The sequence below is a fragment of the Sebastes fasciatus genome, chromosome 18, assembly GCF_043250625.1.
Source record: "Sebastes fasciatus isolate fSebFas1 chromosome 18, fSebFas1.pri, whole genome shotgun sequence".
Taxonomy (NCBI): Eukaryota; Metazoa; Chordata; class Actinopteri; order Perciformes; family Sebastidae; genus Sebastes; species Sebastes fasciatus.
In genome coordinates, this window is record NC_133812.1 from 30210612 (window position 1) to 30237044 (window position 26433).

Below are 26433 nucleotides of genomic sequence, written 5' to 3' on the forward strand. Positions count from 1 at the left end.
TATACTATATACACATATATACATACTATATATTAATAATAATATATTGGATTTATATAGCGCTTTATAGTATTCTCAAAGACGCTTTAACATAGTCGGGGGAAAACGGTGTGAGACAGACAGACAGGAGACGAACGACAAAAAGCGACATACACAGGCACAATCACATCCATACATATACATACATACGTATACATATACACATATATATACATATATATACTATATACACATATATATATACTATATATATATTACATATATACTATATACACATATATATACTATATATATATATACATATATATACTATATACACATATATATACTATATATACATATATATATACTATATACACATATATATATACTATATATACACATATATATATACTATATATACATATATATATACTATATACACATATATATATACTATATATACACATATATATATACTATATACACATATATACTATATACACATATATATACTATATATACACATATATACACATATATATACTATATACACATATATATATACTATATACACATATATATACTATATACACATATATATACATATATATATACTATAAACACATATATATATTCTATATACACATATATATATACTATATACACATATATATACTATATACACATATATATACCATATACACATATATATACTATATATATACTATATACACATATATATATACTATATACACACATATATATACTATATACACATATATATACTATATACACATATATATATACTATATACACACATATATATACTATATACATATATATACTATATACACATATATATATACTATATACACATATATATATACTATATACACACATATATATACTATATATACATATATATACTGTATAACACATATATATATACTATATACACACATATATATACTATATACACACATATATACTATATACACATATATATACTATATACACACATATATATACATATATATACTATATACACACATATATATAATATATACACATATATATATACTATATACACATATATATATACTATATACACATATATATACTATATACATATATATACTATATACACATATATATACTATATACACATATATATACTATATACACACATATATATACTATATATACATATATATATACTGTATACACATATATATACTATATACATATATATACTATATACACATATATATACTATATACACATATATATATACTATATACACACATATATATACTATATATACATATATATATACTGTATACACATATATATACTATATACACACATATATATACTATATATACATATATACTATATACACATATATATACTATATACATATATATATACTATATATACATATATATATACTATATACACACATATATATACTATATATACATATATATATATACTATATACACATATATATACTATATACACACATATATACTATATATACATATATATATACTGTATACACATATATATACTATATACACACATATATATACTATATATACATATATACTATATACACATATATATACTATATACATATATATATACTATATATACATATATATATACTATATACACACATATATATACTATATATACATATATATATATACTATATATACATACATATATACTATATACACATATATATACTATATATACATATATATATACTATATACACATATATATACTATATACACATATATATACTATACACACATATATATACTATAAACACATAGATATTCTATATACACATATATATATACTATATACACACATATATATACTATATATACATATATATATATACTATATATACATACATATATACTATATACACATATATATACTATATATACATATATATATATACTATATACACATATATATACTATATACACATATATATACTATACACACATATATATACTATAAACACATAGATATTCTATATACACATATATATATACTATATACACACATATATATACTATATACACATATATATATACTATATATATATATACTATAAACACATATATATATACTATATATACATATACTGTATACAGAACACACATCATGTTGTCTTTAAACAGACGGTTCAGACGCTGATACTCTGTTAACTCCACTAACAGAAGCTTTCTGAGCCCGGTCTGATCTCAGCTTCACGGTTCTGACAGAAGCTTTCTGAGCCCGGTCTGATCTCAGCTTCACGGTTTCTTGAACAGAAGCTTTCTGAGCCCGGTCTGATCTCAGCTTCACGGTTCTGATAGAAGCTTTCTGAGCCCAGTCTGATCTCAGCTTCACAGTTCTGATAGAAGCTTTCTGAGCCCGGTCTGATCTCAGCTTCACGGTTCTGACAGAAGCTTTCTGAGCCCGGTCTGATCTCAGCTTCACGGTTCTGATAGAAGCTTTCTGAGCCCAGTCTGATCTCAGCTTCACGGTTCTGATAGAAGCTTTCTGAGCCCGGTCTGATCTCAGCTTCACGGTTCTGACAGAAGCTTTCTGAGCCCAGTCTGATCTCAGCTTCACAGTTCTGATCTCAGCTTCACGTTCTGACAGAAGCTTTCTGAGCCCGGTCTGATCTCAGCTTCACGGTTCTGATCTCAGCTTCACGGTTCTGACAGAAGCTTTCTGAGCCCGGTCTGATCTCAGCTTCACGGTTCTGATAGAAGCTTTCTGAGCCCGGTCTGATCTCAGCTTCACGGTTCTGACAGAAGCTTTCTGAGCCCGGTCTGATCTCAGCTTTACGGTTCTGACAGAAGCTTTCTGAGCCCGGTCTGATCTCAGCTTCACGGTTCTGATCTCAGCTTCACGGTTCTGACAGAAGCTTTCTGAGCCCAGTCTGATCTCAGCTTCACGGTTCTGATAGAAGCTTTCTGAGCCCAGTCTGATCTCAGCTTCACGGTTCTGATAGAAGCTTTCTGAGCCCGGTCTGATCTCAGCTTCACGGTTCTGATCTCAGCTTCACGGTTCTGATAGAAGCTTTCTGAGCCCAGTCTGATCTCAGCTTCACGGTTCTGATAGAAGCTTTCTGAGCCCGGTCTGATCTCAGCTTCACGGTTCTGATAGAAGCTTTCTGAGCCCAGTCTGATCTCAGCTTCACGGTTCTGATAGAAGCTTTCTGAGCCCGGTCTGATCTCAGCTTCACGGTTCTGATAGAAGCTTTCTGAGCCCGGTCTGATCTCAGCTTCACGGTTCTGATCTCAGCTTCACGGTTCTGATAGAAGCTTTCTGAGCCCAGTCTGATCTCAGCTTCACAGTTTCTGTTCTGAATGTTTCAGAATGAGTCTGAAGCTGAAGATGCTCTGATGAAGATGAAGAGGACGTATGGTAGAAAAAGGTAAGAGATTCATCCACCTGTTGCTCTGTAGAGGTACTGTGACAGGTACTGATATATAGACTTTATATATATATATATATACGTAACAGAGTAGTTTATATATCTTTAAAGGTACTATACGTAACAGAGTAGTTTATATATCCTTAAAGGTACTATACGTAACAGTAGTTTATATATCCTTAAAGGTACTATACGTAACAGAGTAGTTTATATATCTTTAAAGGTACTATACGTAACAGAGTAGTTTATATATCTTTAAAGGTACTATGCGTAACAGAGTAGTTTATATATCCTTAAAGGTACTATACGTAACAGAGTAGTTTATATATCTTTAAAGGTACTATACGTAACAGAGTAGTTTATATATCCTTAAAGGTACTATACGTAACAGAGTAGTTTATATATCCTTAAAGGTACTATACGTAACAGAGTAGTTTATATATCTTTAAAGGTACTATACGTAACAGAGTAGTTTATATATCTTTAAAGGTACTATACGTAACAGAGTAGTTTATATATCTTTAAAGGTACTATACGTAACAGAGTAGTTTATATATCTTTAAAGGTACTATACGTAACAGAGTAGTTTATATATCTTTAAAGGTACTATACGTAACAGAGTAGTTTATATATCCTTAAAGGTACTATACGTAACAGAGTAGTTTGTATATCTTTAAAGGTACTATACGTAACAGAGTAGTTTATATATCCTTAAAGGTACTATACGTAACAGAGTAGTTTATATATCCTTAAAGGTACTATACGTAACAGAGTAGTTTATATATCCTTAAAGGTACTATACGTAACAGAGTAGTTTATATATCTTTAAAGGTACTATACGTAACAGAGTAGTTTATATATCCTTAAAGGTACTATACGTAACAGAGTAGTTTATATATCTTTAAAGGTACTATACGTAACAGAGTAGTTTATATATCCTTAAAGGTACTATACGTAACAGAGTAGTTTGTATATCTTTAAAGGTACTATACGTAACAGAGTAGTTTATATATCCTTAAAGGTACTATACGTAACAGAGTAGTTTATATATCCTTAAAGGTACTATACGTAACAGAGTAGTTTATATATCCTTAAAGGTACTATACGTAACAGAGTAGTTTATATATCTTTAAAGGTACTATACGTAACAGAGTAGTTTATATATCCTTAAAGGTACTATACGTAACAGAGTAGTTTATATATCCTTAAAGGTACTATACGTAACAGAGTAGTTTATATATCCTTAAAGGTACTATACGTAACAGAGTAGTTTATATATCCTTAAAGGTACTATACGTAACAGAGTAGTTTATATATCTTTAAAGGTACTATACGTAACAGAGTAGTTTATATATCCTTAAAGGTACTATACGTAACAGAGTAGTTTATATATCCTTAAAGGTACTATACGTAACAGAGTAGTTTATATATCCTTAAAGGTACTATACGTAACAGAGTAGTTTATATATCCTTAAAGGTACTATACGAGCGTACAGCCTGATGCCACAGAAGACAGAAGGCTGAGCTTTAACTATTATGGTTTATATTTGACATCGATTTAAACAGTCTGAGCGCACTAGGTAAATAATATAAATAAAATAAAATAAATTAAATAAATAAATTAAATTAAATAAATAAATAAAATAAAATAAATAAATAAATAAAATAAATAAATAACTTTCTCAATGTCATGTGTGTTTGTTTAATCAGGTACGAGGACCTCCAGAGTGTTACCGTGGGAACGGTAGATTACCCGACCACCAGCTGCTCAGTGATGTCATCGGGCGGTCTGGCCAATGGGGCGGACCCGGGGTCCATGGCCCCGCCCACCGCCAGGCTGCCTCCGAGGCTGGTGGCGAAGGACGCGTGGCCTCAAGGCCCCGAGGCCGGCAGGGAGCCGCCCCAGCCTCAGGACCTGGGCTGGACCTCCGGCAGGGACCGAGGCCCCGACGCCTGGGCCCCGGGTCGGGACCAACCGCAGGAGCAGGTCTGGAACTCCGGCAGGGACCGAGCGGGACACTCCAGTCAGGACCAGACGTGGATCCCGGGCAGGGACAGGGCCCATAGCGGACCGGACCAGGCCTGGATGACGGGCCGGGACCGGGGTCCCGAGCAGGGCTGGGTGGCCGACAGAGACCGAGGCCAGGATCAGGTCTGGAACGCCGGCAGGGATCCGGGAAGGGACCGGGCCTCGTCGGGACCAGAACAGGCGTGGGGAAGTGGCCGTAGCGCAGACCAAGGCTGGAGCGGCACCAGCAGAGACCGAGGGCCCGTCTGGAGACCCGGTACGTCCTCGGACACGTTAACTGGAGTTTATATCCGCCTCTTAACGATGAAACAACTCATATATATAACAATAATATAACGTTAATATATATAATATAATATAACGTTAATATATATAATATAATATAACGTTAATATATATAATATAATATAACGTTAATATATATAACAATAATATAACGTTAATATATATAATATAATATAACGTTAATATATATAATATAATATAACGTTAATATATATAACAATAATATAACGTTAATATATATAATATAATATAACGTTAATATAATATAATATAATATAACGTTAATATATATAACAATAATATAACGTTAATATATATAATAATGTAACGTTAATATATATAATATAATATAACGTTAATATATATAATATAATATAACGTTAATATATATAATATAATATAACGTTAATATATATAACAATAATATAACGTTAATATATATAATATAATATAACGTTAATATATATAATATAATATAACGTTAATATATATAATATAATATAACGTTAATATATATAATATAATATAACGTTAATATATATAATATAATATAACGTTAATATAATATAATATAATATAACGTTAATATATATAATATAATATAACGTTAATATATATAACAATAATATAACGTTAATATATATAATATAATATAACGTTAATATATATAATAATATAACGTTAATATATATAATATAATATAACGTTAATATATATAATATAATATAACGTTAATATATATAATATAATATAACGTTAATATATATAATATAATATAACGTTAATATATATAATATAATATAACGTTAATATAATATAATATAATATAACGTTAATATATATAACAATAATATAACGTTAATATATATAATAATGTAACGTTAATATATATAATATAATATAACGTTAATATATATAATAATATAACGTTAATATATATAATATATAACGTTAATATATATAATATAATATAACGTTAATATAATATAATATAATATAACGTTAATATATATAACAATAATATAACGTTAATATATATAATAATAATGTAACGTTAATATATATAATATAATATAATATAACGTTAATATATATAATTATAATGTAACGTTAATATATATAATATAATATAACGTTAATATATATAACAATAATATAACGTTAATATATATAATATAACGTTAATATATATAATATAATATAACGTTAATATAATATAATATAACGTTAATATATATAACAATAATATAACGTTAATATATATAATAATAATGTAACGTTAATATATATAATATAATATAATATAACGTTAATATATATAATAATAATGTAACTTTAATATATATAATATAATATAACGTTAATATATATAACAATAATGTAACGTTAATATATATAATATAATATAACGTTAATATATATAATATAATATAACGTTAATATATATAACAATAATATAACGTTAATATAATATAATATAATATAACGTTAATATAATATAATATAACGTTAATATATATAATATAATATAACGTTAATATATATATAATATAATATGACGTTAATATATATATAATATAATATAACGTTAATATATATAATATAATATGACGGTAATATATATAATATAATATAACGTTAATATATATAATATAATATAACATTAATATATATAATATAATATAACGTTAATATATATATAATATAATATAACGTTAATATATATAATATAATATGACGGTAATATATATAATATAATATAACGTTAATATATATAATAATAATATAACGTTAATATATATAATATAATATAACGTTAATATATATATAATATAATATGGCGGTAATATATATAATATAATATAACGTTAATATATATAATAATAATATAACGTTAATATATATAATATAATATAACGTTAATATATATATAATATAATATGACGGTAATATATATAATATAATATAACGTTAATATATATAATATAATATAACGTTAATATATATATAACAATAATATAACGTTAATATAATATAATATAACGTTAATATATATAATATAATATGACGTTAATATATATAATATAACGTTAATATATATAATAATAATGTAACGTTAATATATATAATAATAATATAACGTTAATATATATAATATAATATAACGTTAATATATATATAATAATAATATAACGTTAATATATATAATATAATATAACGTTAATATATATATAATATAATATGACGGTAATATATATAATATAATATAACGTTAATATATATATAATATAATATGACGGTAATATATATAATATAATATAACGTTAATATATATAATAATAATATAACGTTAATATATATAATATAATATAACGTTAATATATATATAATATAATATGACGGTAATATATATAATATAATATAACGTTAATATATATATAATATAACGTTAATATATATATAACAATAATATAACGTTAATATAATATAATATAACGTTAATATATATAATATAATATGACGTTAATATATATAATATAACGTTAATATATATAATATAATATAACGTTAATATATATAATAATAATGTAACGTTAATATATATAATAATAATATAACGTTAATATATATAATATAATATAACGTTAATATATATATAATATAATATGACGGTAATATATATAATATAATATAACGTTAATATATATATAATAATAATATAACGTTAATATATATAATATAATATAACGTTAATATATATATAATATAATATAACGTTAATATATATAATATAATATAACGTTAATATATATATAACAATAATATAACGTTAATATAATATAATATAACGTTAATATATATAATATAATATGACGTTAATATATATAATATAACGTTAATATATATAATAATAATGTAACGTTAATATATATAATAATAATATAACGTTAATATATATAATATAATATAACGTTAATATATATATAATATAATATGACGGTAATATATATAATATAATATAACGTTAATATATATATAATAATAATATAACGTTAACAGCTCCTCTACTTTATAATACTACAGAATATGGATGCACCGATACCAGTATCAGGTATCAGGTCCGATACTGTGCTCATGTACTCGTACTCGTAAAACGGCTCCGATACCACTTTACGGCAGCGTGACGTTACCCTCTCGTCAACGTCTTTCTGGTCCTCCCGCTCCACCTGCCCGACGGTGCAGGCGAGACGGGCTGGTGGTGCGACGACCCCGCTGGGCCGGGATCCCGCCTCACTTTCATTGCTCCACGGGGTTTTGCTTTCACCCTCTGACTCGGCGTGCGTTAGACTCCTTGGTCCGTGTTTCAAGACGGGTCGGGTGGGTTCCAGTCTGCGCCGCAGACCCTTGGAGCCTTTTACATGGGCCGCGGCACGACGTGGTGGACAGTCGCATCTGAAGCAGGGAGCCCCGTCCATCCCCGGCGGAGAGAGAGGGCGCAGCGAGCACTTTGTCCAAGGTGCGGCGAGGTCTGGGCGGGGAGCGCTGTAAAACTGCGGCCCCGGGAAGCACCTTCGCCCCGAGCCTTTCCAAGCCGACCTAGAGCCGGTGGCGGCGCACCGCCTCGTATGAGGGACTCCCCAGCCTGCCGTGTGTCGCTCACACCCTTAACGAAGGTCTTTTGGCTCAGAGAAGTACTCGTATCGGTACTCGGTATCGGAGAGTACCCAGATGTAAGTACTTGTACTCGGTCTGATAAACAGTGGTATCGGTGCATCCCTCCTACAAAGGGTCCGGTTCTGGTACCGTAGAAACAGTATTACTAGGATTTAAAACGTTTACTTCCCAAACTCAATATAGCTGAGAGTGTTTTGTGGTCTAAATATCAGAGTGTTTGAACTGCGGCTGTCAATCCATTCAAATATGAAATCACCGTTAATCACATGACTGTTCATAGTTAATCGTGATTAATCACATTAATTACACATTATTGATCTGAGCCGCTACAACCTAAACATCACAAGTTGAGTTCATGAGTTAAAGAAGTTAGTGGCGTTATCACATTACCTCTGCCAGCACTAGTTAGTACGTGTAGAGGGACTGAATGATCGATTCCTGTTGGAGATAGTTTGGGTGTTTTTGTGGTTTTGGAGATTAACTTTGTTCTACATGTTTATTTATGAAGACTTGAACATGAAGAAAGTCCTGAGAGTGGAGATCGAGCGAAGCCCAGCTGTTAATAACTTCCCACAGCCACCGGAGAGCAGAGACTCCTGTAAGTTATTATCTAGTCTGATGGTAATAACTTCAATACCAATGTAGTCATGTGATTTTGGTATTTCAGGTTCGGATGCAGCCGGTGTTGGTGAGGCGTCGACGGCCCAGTACAGCGAGGACCAGAAACCCCCCGTCCTCTCCACCAAGAAGGAGCCTCCTACCTATCCTCCAGGTGAGACAACCGCTGGGTTTCCACCAGACTATTAGTTCCAGGAACTAAAAGGTTCCTTCAGCCCACTGCGGTCTAAAGACCTGAGAAGATCAGACTCATTAGTCTGCTGACGTGTGAAGAAGCAACATGACCTGAGATGAGAGCTGCTGGTGGATCTCAGCTAACGTTCCTCCTCCCAGACTGAACTAGAAGATGGACTCAAGCTGGTTTTAGGTTTGTCTTGAATTGATTAAAGTAGTTCTACCAGGTGAGAAAAGAGATTACAATAGAAGGTTGTTTTTTCATTCTTATTAACATTAATAGAAGAGGACGTGAGACGAGCTGCTTGTCCTTCTAAATGAACTCTTATTTGTGGACGTCCACCAGGAAGTCCAGAGGAGCGCTGGCAGCTCCAGATCGTGGCCAAAGGCAGAGTCACCTGTCCCAAATGTAAAAGTGTGAGCAGGAAAACTGTGGACGGGCTGAAGAAGCACATGGACAACTGCAGACTGGTGAGCACATGAATTATTATAATATATATTATATATTATTATAGTATATTTATTATTATAATATATATTACAATAAGTATTACTGCAGACAGGTGAGCACGCTGCAGCCTTTAATCTGAATTATTATAATATATATTATATATTATTATAATATATATTACAATAAGTATTACTGCAGACAGGTGAGCACGCTGCAGCCTTTAATCTGAATTATTATAATATATATTATATATTATTATAATATATATTACAATAAGTATTACTGCAGACAGGTGAGCACGCTGCAGCCTTTAATCTGAATTATTATAATATATATTATATATTATTATAATATATATTACAATAAGTATTACTGCAGACAGGTGAGCACGCTGCAGCCTTTAATCTGAATTATTATAATATATATTATATATTATTATAATATATATTACAATAAGTATTACTGCAGACAGGTGAGCACGCTGCAGCCTTTAATCTGAATTATTATAATATATATTATATATATCAGTGGCTGGTCAGGAGGTTCGAAGTTGAAAACATATTTCAGATGGAACATTATTGGAATAATTTGAGAGCCACAGAAGTAGAGAAAACATTCACCTCCGAACGGCAACGAATACACAATACACAGACTCATCTGTAACCATGGTTACCACTGTACTACCGACATGTGATGGTGTCATTAAAGACTCCGTTAATAAAGAGGAGTGTATCTATACTGGGTTATAAATATGAAGATATGACGTCATGTTGATGTTAATGTGTGCAGCAACCTTTTACCTGCCAACACTGTGGCAAGCAGCTGAAGTCCTCAACAGGGATGAAGTACCACATCATGGCCGACCACAGCCACCTGGTGAGACTCTACTCTGCTCTGCTCTACTCTACTGTACTGTACTCTACTCTACTATAACCTCTACTCTACTCTACTCTGCTCTACTCTAACCTCTACTCTACTCTACTCTCCTCTACTCTACTCTGCTCTGCTCTGCTCTACTGTACTCTACTCTGCTCTACTGTACTCTACTCTGCTCTACTGTACTCTACTGTACTCTACTCTAACCTCTACTCTACTCTACTCTGCTCTACTCTAACCTCTACTCTACTCTACTCTCCTCTACTCTCCTCTACTCTACTCTGCTCTACTCTGCTCTACTCTACTCTACTGTACTCTACTGTACTCTACTCTAACCTCTACTCTACTCTGCTCTACTCTAACCTCTACTCTACTCTACTGTACTCTGCTCTGCTCTACTGTACTCTGCTCTGCTCTACTCTACTGTACTCTACTCTAACCTCTGCTCTACTGTACTCTGCTCTACTCTACTGTACTCTACTCTGCTCTGCTCTACTCTACTGTACTCTACTGTACTCTACTCTAACCTCTGCTCTACTGTACTCTGCTCTACTCTACTGTACTCTACTCTGCTCTGCTCTACTCTACTGTACTCTACTCTAACCTCTACTCTACTCTACTCTGCTCTACTCTAACCTCTACTCTACTCTACTGTACTCTGCTCTGCTCTACTCTACTCTAACCTCTACTCTACTCTACTCTGCTCTACTCTAACCTCTACTCTACTCTGCTCTGCTCTGCTCTACTGTACTCTACTGTACTCTACTCTAACCTCTACTCTACTCTACTGTACTCTGCTCTACTCTGCTCTACTCTACTCTACTGTACTCTACTGTACTCTACTCTAACCTCTACTCTACTCTGCTCTACTCTAACCTCTACTCTACTCTGCTCTACTCTAACCACTACTCTACTCTACTGTACTCTGCTCTACTCTGCTCTACTCTACTCTACTGTACTCTACTGTACTCTACTCTAACCTCTACTCTACTCTGCTCTACTCTAACCTCTACTCTACTCTACTGTACTCTACTGTACTCTACTCTAACCTCTACTCTACTCTGCTCTACTCTAACCTCTACTCTACTCTACTGTGCTCTGCTCTACTCTACTCTACTCTCCACTACTCTGCTCTGCTCTACTCTACTGTACTGTACTCTACTGTACTCTACTCTAACCTCTACTCTACTCTACTGTGCTCTGCTCTACTCTACTCTACTCTCCTCTACTCTGCTCTGCTCTACTCTACTCTGCTCTACTCTGCTCTGCTCTGCTCTACTCTACTCTGCTCTACTCTACTCTACTGTACTCTACTCTACTGTACTCTACTCTACTGTACTCTACTCTACTGTACTCTACTCTACTCTGCTCTCCTCTAACCTCTACTCTGCTCTCCTCTAACCTCTACTCTACTCTACTCTACTCTACTCTGCTCTCCTCTAACCTCTACTCTACTCTGCTCTACTCTGCTCTGCTCTCCTCTAACCTCTACTCTGCTCTACTCTACTCTACTCTGCTCTGCTCTACTCTGCTCTACTCTACTGTACTCTACTCTGCTCTACTCTACTGTACTCTCCTCTACTCTACTCTACTCTACTGTACTCTCCTCTACTCTACTCTACTCTACTGTACTCTCCTCTGCTCTACTCTACTCTACTGTACTCTCCTCTACTCTACTCTACTCTACTGTACTCTACTCTGCTCTACTCTACTGTACTCTCCTCTACTCTACTCTACTCTACTCTGCTCTGCTCTACTGTACTCTCCTCTACTCTACTCTGCTCTACTCTACTGTACTCTACTGTACTCTACTCTGCTCTGCTCTGCTCTACTCTACTGTACTCTCCTCTGCTCTACTCTGCTCTACTCTACTGTACTCTCCTCTACTCTGCTCTCCTCTACTGTACTCTACTCTACTGTACTCTGCTCTCCTCTGCTCTACTCTGCTCTACTCTACTGTACTCTCCTCTACTCTGCTCTCCTCTACTGTACTCTACTCTACTGTACTCTCCTCTACTCTGCTCTACTCTCCTCTACTCTACTCTACTGTACTCTACTCTAACCTCTACTCTACTCTACTCTACTCTGCTCTGCTCTGCTCTACTGTACTCTACTCTGCTCTACTCTACTGTACTCTACTGTACTCTACTCTAACCTCTACTCTACTCTACTGTACTCTGCTCTACTCTACTCTACTCTCCTCTGCTCTACTCTACTCTGCTCAACTCTACTCTACTCTGCTCTGCTCTACTCTACTCTACTCTACTGTACTGTACTCTACTCTACTGTACTCTACTGTACTCTGCTCTCCTCTAACCTCTACTCTGCTCTCCTCTAACCTCTACTCTACTCTACTCTACTCTACTCTACTCTGCTCTACTCTGCTCTCCTCTAACCTCTACTCTACTCTGCTCTGCTCTCCTCTAACCTCTACTCTACTCTGCTCTGCTCTCCTCTAACCTCTACTCTACTGTACTCTGCTCTCCTCTAACCTCTACTCTACTGTACTCTGCTCTCCTCTAACCTCTACTCTGCTCTCCTCTAACCTCTACTCTACTCTACTCTACTCTACTCTACTCTACTCTACTCTACTCTGCTCTACTCTACTCTGCTCTAACCTCTACTCTGCTCTACTCTACTCTACTCTGCTCTGCTCTCCTCTAACCTCTACTCTGCTCTCCTCTAACCTCTACTCTGCTCTACTCTATTCTGCTCTACTCTACTCTACTGTACTCTACTCTGCTCTCCTCTGCTCTACTCTACTGTACTCTCCTCTACTCTACTCTACTCTACTCTACTCTACTGTACTCTACTCTGCTCTACTCTACTGTACTCTCCTCTACTCTACTCTACTCTGCTCTGCTCTGCTCTGCTCTCCTCTACTCTACTCTACTCTACTCTACTCTACTCTACTCTACTCTACTCTACTCTGCTCTAACCTCTACTCTGCTCTACTCTACTCTACTCTGCTCTGCTCTCCTCTAACCTCTACTCTGCTCTCCTCTAACCTCTACTCTGCTCTACTATACTCTACTCTGCTCTACTCTACTCTACTGTACTCTCCTCTGCTCTCCTCTGCTCTACTCTACTGTACTCTCCTCTACTCTACTCTACTCTACTCTACTCTACTGTACTCTACTCTGCTCTACTCTACTGTACTCTCCTCTACTCTACTCTACTCTGCTCTGCTCTGCTCTGCTCTCCTCTACTCTACTCTACTGTACTCTACTCTACTGTACTCTACTCTACTCTGCTCTGCTCTGCTCTACTCTCCTCTGCTCTACTCTACTGTACTCTCCTCTGCTCTCCTCTGCTCTACTCTACTGTACTCTCCTCTACTCTACTCTACTGTACTCTACTCTACTGTACTGTCCTCTACTCTACTGTACTCTACTCTACTGTACTCTACTCTGCTCTACTCTACTGTACTCTCCTCTACTCTGCTCTCCTCTACTGTACTCTACTCTACTGTACTGTCCTCTACTCTGCTCTACTCTCCTCTACTCTACTGTACTCTACTCTACTGTACTCTACTCTACTCTGCTCTGCTCTGCTCTACTCTACTCTACTCTGCTCTACTCTACTGTACTCTACTCTGCTCTACTCTACTGTACTCTCCTCTACTCTACTCTACTCTACTCTCCTCTGCTCTACTCTACTGTACTCTACTCTACTGTACTCTGCTCTACTCTCTACTCTACTCTACTGTACTCTACTCTACTGTACTGTACTCTACTCTACTCTGCTCTGCTCTACTCTGCTCTACTCTACTCTACTCTGCTCTACTCTACTCTGCTCTGCTCTACTCTGCTCTACTCTACTGTACTCTCCTCTGCTCTACTCTGCTCTACTCTACTGTACTCTCCTCTACTCTACTCTACTGTACTCTCCTCTGCTCTACTCTGCTCTACTCTACTGTACTCTCCTCTACTCTACTCTACTGTACTGTACTCTACTCTGCTCTACTCTGCTCTACTCTACTGTACTCTCCTCTACTCTACTCTACTCTACTGTACTCTACTCTGCTCTGCTCTACTCTGCTCTGCTCTACTGTACTCTGCTCTACTCTACTCTGCTCTGCTCTGCTCTACTCTACTCTACTCTACTCTACTCTACTCTACTCTACTCTACTGTACTCTACTCTACTCTGCTCTGCTCTACTCTACTCTACTGTACTCTACTCTACTCTACTCTACTCTGCTCTCCTCTGCTCTGCTCTACTCTACTGTACTCTCCTCTACTCTGCTCTCCTCTACTGTACTCTACTCTACTCTGCTCTGCTCTGCTCTACTGTACTCTCCTCTACTCTGCTCTACTGTACTCTACTCTACTCTGCTCTGCTCTACTCTGCTCTGCTCTACTCTACTCTCCTCTACTCTACTGTACTCTACTCTACTGTACTCTGCTCTACTCTGCTCTACTCTACTCTGCTCTACTCTGCTCTACTCTACTCTACTGTACTCTACTCTGCTCTACTGTACTCTCCTCTACTCTACTCTACTCTACTGTACTCTCCTCTACTGTACTCTACTCTGCTCTACTCTACTCTGCTCTACTCTACTGTACTCTGCTCTACTCTCCTCTACTCTACTGTACTCTACTCTACTGTACTCTACTCTACTCTGCTCTGCTCTACTCTGCTCTACTCTACTCTGCTCTACTCTACTCTGCTCTACTCTACTCTACTGTACTCTACTCTGCTCTACTCTACTGTACTCTCCTCTACTCTACTCTACTGTACTCTCCTCTGCTCTACTCTGCTCTACTCTACTGTACTCTCCTCTACTCTACTCTACTGTACTCTCCTCTGCTCTACTCTGCTCTACTCTCCTCTACTCTACTCTACTGTACTCTACTCTACTCTACTCTGCTCTGCTCTACTCTGCTCTACTCTACTCTACTCTGCTCTACTCTACTCTACTGTACTGTACTCTACTCTGCTCTACTCTGCTCTACTCTACTGTACTCTCCTCTACTCTACTCTACTCTACTGTACTCTACTCTACTCTGCTCTGCTCTACTCTGCTCTGCTCTACTGTACTCTGCTCTACTCTACTCTGCTCTGCTCTGCTCTACTCTACTCTACTCTACTCTACTCTACTCTACTCTGCTCTGCTCTACTCTACTCTACTCTACTGTACTCTACTCTACTCTACTCTCCTCTGCTCTCCTCTGCTCTGCTCTACTCTACTGTACTCTCCTCTACTCTGCTCTCCTCTACTGTACTCTACTCTGCTCTGCTCTGCTCTATTGTACTCTCCTCTACTCTGCTCTACTCTACTGTACTCTCCTCTGCTCTACTCTGCTCTACTCTACTGTACTCTACTCTCCTCTACTCTACTCTACTCTACTGTACTCTACTCTGCTCTACTCTGCTCTACTCTACTGTACTCTCCTCTACTCTGCTCTACTCTCCTCTGCTCTGCTCTACTCTACTCTACTCTACTCTACTCTACTGTACTCTACTCTACTCTACTGTACTCTACTCTACTCTGCTCTGCTCTACTCTACTCTACTGTACTCTACTCTACTGTACTCTCCTCTGCTCTCCTCTGCTCTACTCTGCTCTACTCTACTGTACTCTCCTCTACTCTGCTCTCCTCTACTGTACTCTACTCTGCTCTACTCTGCTCTACTCTACTCTACTCTACTCTGCTCTGCTCTGCTCTGCTCTACTCTGCTCTACTCTACTCTACTCTACTCTACTCTGCTCTACTCTACTCTGCTCTGCTCTGCTCTACTCTACTCTGCTCTACTCTACTCTACTGTACTCTACTCTACTCTGCTCTCCTCTAACCTCTACTCTGCTCTCCTCTAACCTCTACTCTACTCTACTCTACTCTACTCTACTCTACTCTGCTCTCCTCTAACCTCTACTCTACTCTGCTCTACTCTACTCTGCTCTGCTCTCCTCTAACCTCTACTCTGCTCTACTCTACTCTGCTCTGCTCTGCTCTCCTCTAACCTCTACTCTGCTCTACTCTACTCTACTCTACTCTACTCTACTCTGCTCTCCTCTAACCTCTACTCTACTCTGCTCTACTCTACTCTGCTCTGCTCTCCTCTAACCTCTACTCTGCTCTACTCTACTCTGCTCTGCTCTGCTCTACTCTACTCTACTCTACTCTACTCTACTCTACTCTACTCTACTGTACTCTACTCTGCTCTGCTCTACTCTACTCTACTGTACTCTACTCTACTCTACTCTACTCTCCTCTGCTCTGCTCTACTCTACTGTACTCTCCTCTACTCTACTCTACTGTACTCTACTCTACTCTGCTCTGCTCTACTCTGCTCTGCTCTACTCTACTCTCCTCTACTCTACTGTACTCTACTCTACTGTACTCTACTCTACTCTGCTCTGCTCTACTCTACTCTGCTCTACTCTGCTCTACTCTACTCTACTGTACTCTACTCTGCTCTACTCTGCTCTACTCTACTCTGCTCTACTCTACTGTACTCTGCTCTACTCTCCTCTACTCTACTGTACTCTACTCTACTGTACTCTACTCTACTCTGCTCTGCTCTACTCTGCTCTACTCTACTCTGCTCTACTCTACTCTGCTCTACTCTACTCTACTCTACTGTACTCTACTCTGCTCTACTCTACTGTACTCTCCTCTACTCTACTCTACTGTACTCTCCTCTGCTCTACTCTGCTCTACTCTACTGTACTCTCCTCTACTCTACTCTACTGTACTCTCCTCTGCTCTACTCTGCTCTACTCTCCTCTACTCTACTCTACTGTACTCTACTCTACTCTACTCTGCTCTGCTCTACTCTGCTCTACTCTACTCTACTCTGCTCTACTCTACTCTACTGTACTGTACTCTACTCTGCTCTACTCTGCTCTACTCTACTGTACTCTCCTCTACTCTACTCTACTCTACTGTACTCTACTCTACTCTGCTCTGCTCTACTCTGCTCTGCTCTACTGTACTCTGCTCTACTCTACTCTGCTCTGCTCTGCTCTACTCTACTCTACTCTACTCTACTCTACTCTACTCTGCTCTGCTCTACTCTACTCTACTGTACTCTACTCTACTCTACTCTCCTCTGCTCTCCTCTGCTCTGCTCTACTCTACTGTACTCTCCTCTACTCTGCTCTCCTCTACTGTACTCTACTCTGCTCTGCTCTGCTCTACTGTACTCTCCTCTACTCTGCTCTACTCTACTGTACTCTCCTCTGCTCTACTCTGCTCTACTCTACTGTACTCTACTCTCCTCTACTCTACTCTACTCTACTGTACTCTACTCTGCTCTACTCTGCTCTACTCTACTGTACTCTCCTCTACTCTGCTCTACTCTCCTCTGCTCTGCTCTACTCTACTCTACTCTACTGTACTCTACTCTACTCTACTGTACTCTACTCTACTCTGCTCTGCTCTACTCTACTCTACTGTACTCTACTCTACTGTACTCTCCTCTGCTCTCCTCTGCTCTACTCTGCTCTACTCTACTGTACTCTCCTCTACTCTGCTCTCCTCTACTGTACTCTACTCTGCTCTACTCTGCTCTACTCTACTCTACTCTACTCTGCTCTGCTCTGCTCTACTCTGCTCTACTCTACTCTACTCTACTCTGCTCTACTCTACTCTGCTCTGCTCTGCTCTACTCTACTCTGCTCTACTCTACTCTACTGTACTCTACTCTACTCTGCTCTCCTCTAACCTCTACTCTGCTCTCCTCTAACCTCTACTCTACTCTACTCTACTCTACTCTACTCTACTCTACTCTGCTCTCCTCTAACCTCTACTCTACTCTGCTCTACTCTACTCTGCTCTGCTCTCCTCTAACCTCTACTCTGCTCTACTCTACTCTGCTCTGCTCTGCTCTCCTCTAACCTCTACTCTGCTCTACTCTACTCTACTCTACTCTACTCTACTCTACTCTCCTCTAACCTCTACTCTACTCTGCTCTACTCTACTCTGCTCTGCTCTCCTCTAACCTCTACTCTGCTCTACTCTACTCTGCTCTGCTCTGCTCTACTCTACTCTACTCTACTCTACTCTACTGTACTCTACTCTACTCTACTCTACTCTCCTCTGCTCTCCTCTGCTCTGCTCTACTCTACTGTACTCTCCTCTACTCTACTCTACTGTACTCTACTCTACTCTGCTCTGCTCTACTCTGCTCTGCTCTACTCTACTCTCCTCTACTCTACTGTACTCTACTCTACTGTACTCTACTCTACTCTGCTCTGCTCTACTCTACTCTGCTCTACTCTGCTCTACTCTACTCTACTGTACTCTACTCTGCTCTACTGTACTCTACTCTACTCTACCGTACTCTCCTCTGCTCTACTCTGCTCTACTGTACTCTCCTCTACTCTACTCTACTGTACTCTCCTCTGCTCTACTCTGCTCTACTCTACTGTACTCTCCTCTACTCTACTCTACTGTACTCTACTCTGCTCTACTCTGCTCTACTCTACTCTGCTCTACTGTACTCTGCTCTACTCTCCTCTACTCTACTCTACTGTACTCTCCTCTACTCTACTCTACTGTACTCTCCTCTGCTCTACTCTGCTCTACTCTACTGTACTCTACTCTCCTCTACTCTACTCTACTCTACTGTACTCTACTCTGCTCTACTCTGCTCTACTCTACTGTACTCTCCTCTACTCTGCTCTACTCTCCTCTGCTCTGCTCTACTCTACTCTACTCTACTCTACTGTACTCTACTCTACTCTACTGTACTCTACTCTACTCTGCTCTGCTTTACTCTACTCTACTGTACTCTACTGTACTCTCCTCTGCTCTCCTCTGCTCTACTCTGCTCTACTCTACTGTACTCTCCTCTACTCTGCTCTCCTCTACTGTACTCTACTCTGCTCTGCTCTACTCTGCTCTACTCTACTCTACTCTACTCTGCTCTGCTCTGCTCTGCTCTACTCTACTCTGCTCTACTCTACTCTACTCTACTCTACTCTGCTCTCCTCTAACCTCTACTCTGCTCTCCTCTAACCTCTACTCTGCTCTACTCTACTCTACTCTGCTCTACTCTACTCTGCTCTACTCTACTCTACTGTACTCTACTCTGCTCTACTCTACTGTATTCTACTCTACTCTACTGTACTCTCCTCTGCTCTACTCTACTGTACTCTCCTCTGCTCTCCTCTGCTCTACTCTACTGTACTCTACTCTACTCTACTCTACTCTACTGTACTCTACTCTGCTCTACTCTACTGTACTCTCCTCTACTCTACTCTACTCTGCTCTTCTCTCCTCTGCTCTACTCTACTCTACTCTACTCTACTGTACTCTACTCTACTGTACTCTACTCTACTCTACTCTGCTCTGCTCTACTCTCCTCTGCTCTACTCTACTGTACTCTCCTCTGCTCTCCTCTGCTCTACTCTACTGTACTCTCCTCTACTCTACTCTACTGTACTCTACTCTACTGTACTGTCCTCTACTCTGCTCTACTCTCCTCTACTCTACTGTACTCTACTCTACTGTACTCTACTCTACTCTGCTCTGCTCTACTCTACTGTACTCTCCTCTACTCTACTCTACTCTACTCTACTGTACTGTACTCTACTGTACTCTGCTCTACTCTCCTCTACTCTACTCTACTGTACTCTACTCTACTGTACTCTACTCTACTCTACTCTGCTCTGCTCTACTCTGCTCTACTCTATTCTGCTCTACTCTACTCTGCTCTACTCTACTGTACTCTCCTCTACTCTACTCTACTGTACTCTCCTCTGCTCTACTCTGCTCTACTCTACTGTACTCTCCTCTACTCTACTCTACTGTACTCTCCTCTGCTCTACTCTGCTCTACTCTACTGTACTCTCCTCTACTCTACTCTACTGTACTCTCCTCTGCTCTACTCTACTCTACTCTACTGTACTCTACTCTACTCTACTCTACTCTGCTCTGCTCTACTCTACTCTACTGTACTCTACTCTCCTCTGCTCTACTCTACTCTACTCTACTGTACTCTACTCTCCTCTGCTCTCCTCTGCTCTGCTCTACTCTACTGTACTCTCCTCTACTCTGCTCTACTCTACTGTACTCTACTGTACTCTACTCTGCTCTGCTCTACTCTACTCTCCTCTACTCTACTGTACTCTACTCTACTCTGCTCTACTCTACTGTACTCTCCTCTACTCTACTCTACTGTACTCTCCTCTGCTCTACTCTGCTCTACTCTACTCTACTCTGCTCTACTCTACTCTGCTCTGCTCTACTCTGCTCTACTCTACTGTACTCTCCTCTACTCTACTCTACTGTACTCTCCTCTGCTCTACTCTGCTCTACTCTACTGTACTCTCCTCTACTCTACTCTACTGTACTCTCCTCTGCTCTACTCTGCTCTACTCTACTGTACTCTCCTCTACTCTACTCTACTGTACTGTACTCTACTCTGCTCTACTCTGCTCTACTCTACTGTACTCTCCTCTACTCTACTCTACTCTACTGTACTCTACTCTGCTCTGCTCTACTCTGCTCTGCTCTACTGTACTCTGCTCTACTCTACTCTGCTCTGCTCTGCTCTACTCTACTCTACTCTACTCTACTCTACTCTACTCTACTCTACTGTACTCTACTCTACTCTGCTCTGCTCTACTCTACTCTACTGTACTCTACTCTACTCTACTCTACTCTGCTCTCCTCTGCTCTGCTCTACTCTACTGTACTCTCCTCTACTCTGCTCTCCTCTACTGTACTCTACTCTACTCTGCTCTGCTCTGCTCTACTGTACTCTCCTCTACTCTGCTCTACTGTACTCTACTCTACTCTGCTCTGCTCTACTCTGCTCTGCTCTACTCTACTCTCCTCTACTCTACTGTACTCTACTCTACTGTACTCTGCTCTACTCTGCTCTACTCTACTCTGCTCTACTCTGCTCTACTCTACTCTACTGTACTCTACTCTGCTCTACTGTACTCTCCTCTACTCTACTCTACTCTACTGTACTCTCCTCTGCTCTACTCTGCTCTACTGTACTCTCCTCTACTCTACTCTACTGTACTCTCCTCTACTCTGCTCTACTCTACTGTACTCTCCTCTACTCTACTCTACTGTACTCTACTCTGCTCTACTCTACTCTGCTCTACTCTACTGTACTCTGCTCTACTCTCCTCTACTCTACTGTACTCTACTCTACTGTACTCTACTCTACTCTGCTCTGCTCTACTCTGCTCTACTCTACTCTGCTCTACTCTACTCTGCTCTACTCTACTCTACTGTACTCTACTCTGCTCTACTCTACTGTACTCTCCTCTACTCTACTCTACTGTACTCTCCTCTGCTCTACTCTGCTCTACTCTACTGTACTCTCCTCTACTCTACTCTACTGTACTCTCCTCTGCTCTACTCTGCTCTACTCTCCTCTACTCTACTCTACTGTACTCTACTCTACTCTACTCTGCTCTGCTCTACTCTGCTCTACTCTACTCTACTCTGCTCTACTCTACTCTACTGTACTGTACTCTACTCTGCTCTACTCTGCTCTACTCTACTGTACTCTCCTCTACTCTACTCTACTCTACTGTACTCTACTCTGCTCTGCTCTACTCTGCTCTGCTCTACTGTACTCTGCTCTACTCTACTCTGCTCTGCTCTGCTCTACTCTACTCTACTCTACTCTACTCTACTCTACTCTGCTCTGCTCTACTCTACTCTACTCTACTGTACTCTACTCTACTCTACTCTCCTCTGCTCTCCTCTGCTCTGCTCTACTCTACTGTACTCTCCTCTACTCTGCTCTCCTCTACTGTACTCTACTCTGCTCTGCTCTGCTCTATTGTACTCTCCTCTACTCTGCTCTACTCTACTGTACTCTCCTCTGCTCTACTCTGCTCTACTCTACTGTACTCTACTCTCCTCTACTCTACTCTACTCTACTGTACTCTACTCTGCTCTACTCTGCTCTACTCTACTGTACTCTCCTCTACTCTGCTCTACTCTCCTCTGCTCTGCTCTACTCTACTCTACTCTACTCTACTCTACTGTACTCTACTCTACTCTACTGTACTCTACTCTACTCTGCTCTGCTCTACTCTACTCTACTGTACTCTACTCTACTGTACTCTCCTCTGCTCTCCTCTGCTCTACTCTGCTCTACTCTACTGTACTCTCCTCTACTCTGCTCTCCTCTACTGTACTCTACTCTGCTCTACTCTGCTCTACTCTACTCTACTCTACTCTGCTCTGCTCTGCTCTGCTCTACTCTGCTCTACTCTACTCTACTCTACTCTACTCTGCTCTACTCTACTCTGCTCTGCTCTGCTCTACTCTACTCTGCTCTACTCTACTCTACTGTACTCTACTCTACTCTGCTCTCCTCTAACCTCTACTCTGCTCTCCTCTAACCTCTACTCTACTCTACTCTACTCTACTCTACTCTACTCTGCTCTCCTCTAACCTCTACTCTACTCTGCTCTACTCTACTCTGCTCTGCTCTCCTCTAACCTCTACTCTGCTCTACTCTACTCTGCTCTGCTCTGCTCTCCTCTAACCTCTACTCTGCTCTACTCTACTCTACTCTACTCTACTCTACTCTGCTCTCCTCTAACCTCTACTCTACTCTGCTCTACTCTACTCTGCTCTGCTCTCCTCTAACCTCTACTCTGCTCTACTCTACTCTGCTCTGCTCTGCTCTACTCTACTCTACTCTACTCTACTCTACTCTACTCTACTCTACTGTACTCTACTCTGCTCTGCTCTACTCTACTCTACTGTACTCTACTCTACTCTACTCTACTCTCCTCTGCTCTGCTCTACTCTACTGTACTCTCCTCTACTCTACTCTACTGTACTCTACTCTACTCTGCTCTGCTCTACTCTGCTCTGCTCTACTCTACTCTCCTCTACTCTACTGTACTCTACTCTACTGTACTCTACTCTACTCTGCTCTGCTCTACTCTACTCTGCTCTACTCTGCTCTACTCTACTCTACTGTACTCTACTCTGCTCTACTCTGCTCTACTCTACTCTGCTCTACTCTACTGTACTCTGCTCTACTCTCCTCTACTCTACTGTACTCTACTCTACTGTACTCTACTCTACTCTGCTCTGCTCTACTCTGCTCTACTCTACTCTGCTCTACTCTACTCTGCTCTACTCTACTCTACTCTACTGTACTCTACTCTGCTCTACTCTACTGTACTCTCCTCTACTCTACTCTACTGTACTCTCCTCTGCTCTACTCTGCTCTACTCTACTGTACTCTCCTCTACTCTACTCTACTGTACTCTCCTCTGCTCTACTCTGCTCTACTCTCCTCTACTCTACTCTACTGTACTCTACTCTACTCTACTCTGCTCTGCTCTACTCTGCTCTACTCTACTCTACTCTGCTCTACTCTACTCTACTGTACTGTACTCTACTCTGCTCTACTCTGCTCTACTCTACTGTACTCTCCTCTACTCTACTCTACTCTACTGTACTCTACTCTACTCTGCTCTGCTCTACTCTGCTCTGCTCTACTGTACTCTGCTCTACTCTACTCTGCTCTGCTCTGCTCTACTCTACTCTACTCTACTCTACTCTACTCTACTCTGCTCTGCTCTACTCTACTCTACTGTACTCTACTCTACTCTACTCTCCTCTGCTCTCCTCTGCTCTGCTCTACTCTACTGTACTCTCCTCTACTCTGCTCTCCTCTACTGTACTCTACTCTGCTCTGCTCTGCTCTACTGTACTCTCCTCTACTCTGCTCTACTCTACTGTACTCTCCTCTGCTCTACTCTGCTCTACTCTACTGTACTCTACTCTCCTCTACTCTACTCTACTCTACTGTACTCTACTCTGCTCTACTCTGCTCTACTCTACTGTACTCTCCTCTACTCTGCTCTACTCTCCTCTGCTCTGCTCTACTCTACTCTACTCTACTGTACTCTACTCTACTCTACTGTACTCTACTCTACTCTGCTCTGCTCTACTCTACTCTACTGTACTCTACTCTACTGTACTCTCCTCTGCTCTCCTCTGCTCTACTCTGCTCTACTCTACTGTACTCTCCTCTACTCTGCTCTCCTCTACTGTACTCTACTCTGCTCTACTCTGCTCTACTCTACTCTACTCTACTCTGCTCTGCTCTGCTCTACTCTGCTCTACTCTACTCTACTCTACTCTGCTCTACTCTACTCTGCTCTGCTCTGCTCTACTCTACTCTGCTCTACTCTACTCTACTGTACTCTACTCTACTCTGCTCTCCTCTAACCTCTACTCTGCTCTCCTCTAACCTCTACTCTACTCTACTCTACTCTACTCTACTCTACTCTACTCTGCTCTCCTCTAACCTCTACTCTACTCTGCTCTACTCTACTCTGCTCTGCTCTCCTCTAACCTCTACTCTGCTCTACTCTACTCTGCTCTGCTCTGCTCTCCTCTAACCTCTACTCTGCTCTACTCTACTCTACTCTACTCTACTCTACTCTGCTCTCCTCTAACCTCTACTCTACTCTGCTCTACTCTACTCTGCTCTGCTCTCCTCTAACCTCTACTCTGCTCTACTCTACTCTGCTCTGCTCTGCTCTACTCTACTCTACTCTACTCTACTCTACTGTACTCTACTCTACTCTACTCTACTCTCCTCTGCTCTCCTCTGCTCTGCTCTACTCTACTGTACTCTCCTCTACTCTACTCTACTGTACTCTACTCTACTCTGCTCTGCTCTACTCTGCTCTGCTCTACTCTACTCTCCTCTACTCTACTGTACTCTACTCTACTGTACTCTACTCTACTCTGCTCTGCTCTACTCTACTCTGCTCTACTCTGCTCTACTCTACTCTACTGTACTCTACTCTGCTCTACTGTACTCTACTCTACTCTACCGTACTCTCCTCTGCTCTACTCTGCTCTACTGTACTCTCCTCTACTCTACTCTACTGTACTCTCCTCTGCTCTACTCTGCTCTACTCTACTGTACTCTC

The 26433-nt window shown here is 38.9% G+C and overlaps 1 protein-coding gene across 2 annotated transcripts in view; it reads left to right on the forward strand.

The window, feature by feature from the left end:
* Positions 1 to 26433, forward strand: part of znf512 (zinc finger protein 512) — a 42091-nt gene that overhangs the window by 1437 nt on the left and 14221 nt on the right. Inside the window, exons 3-8 of one of the 2 annotated variants that reach the window (XM_074615407.1) lie at positions 3375 to 3435; positions 5146 to 5720; positions 9933 to 10022; positions 10092 to 10196; positions 10563 to 10687; positions 11457 to 11543. In XM_074615407.1, the coding sequence (XP_074471508.1) occupies positions 3404 to 3435; positions 5146 to 5720; positions 9933 to 10022; positions 10092 to 10196; positions 10563 to 10687; positions 11457 to 11543 (1014 nt within the window). In that variant the 5' untranslated portion in view covers positions 3375 to 3403. The remainder of the gene's footprint in view (positions 1 to 3374; positions 3436 to 5145; positions 5721 to 9932; positions 10023 to 10091; positions 10197 to 10562; positions 10688 to 11456; positions 11544 to 26433) is intronic. The other variant, XM_074615408.1, reaches the window with a different exon arrangement.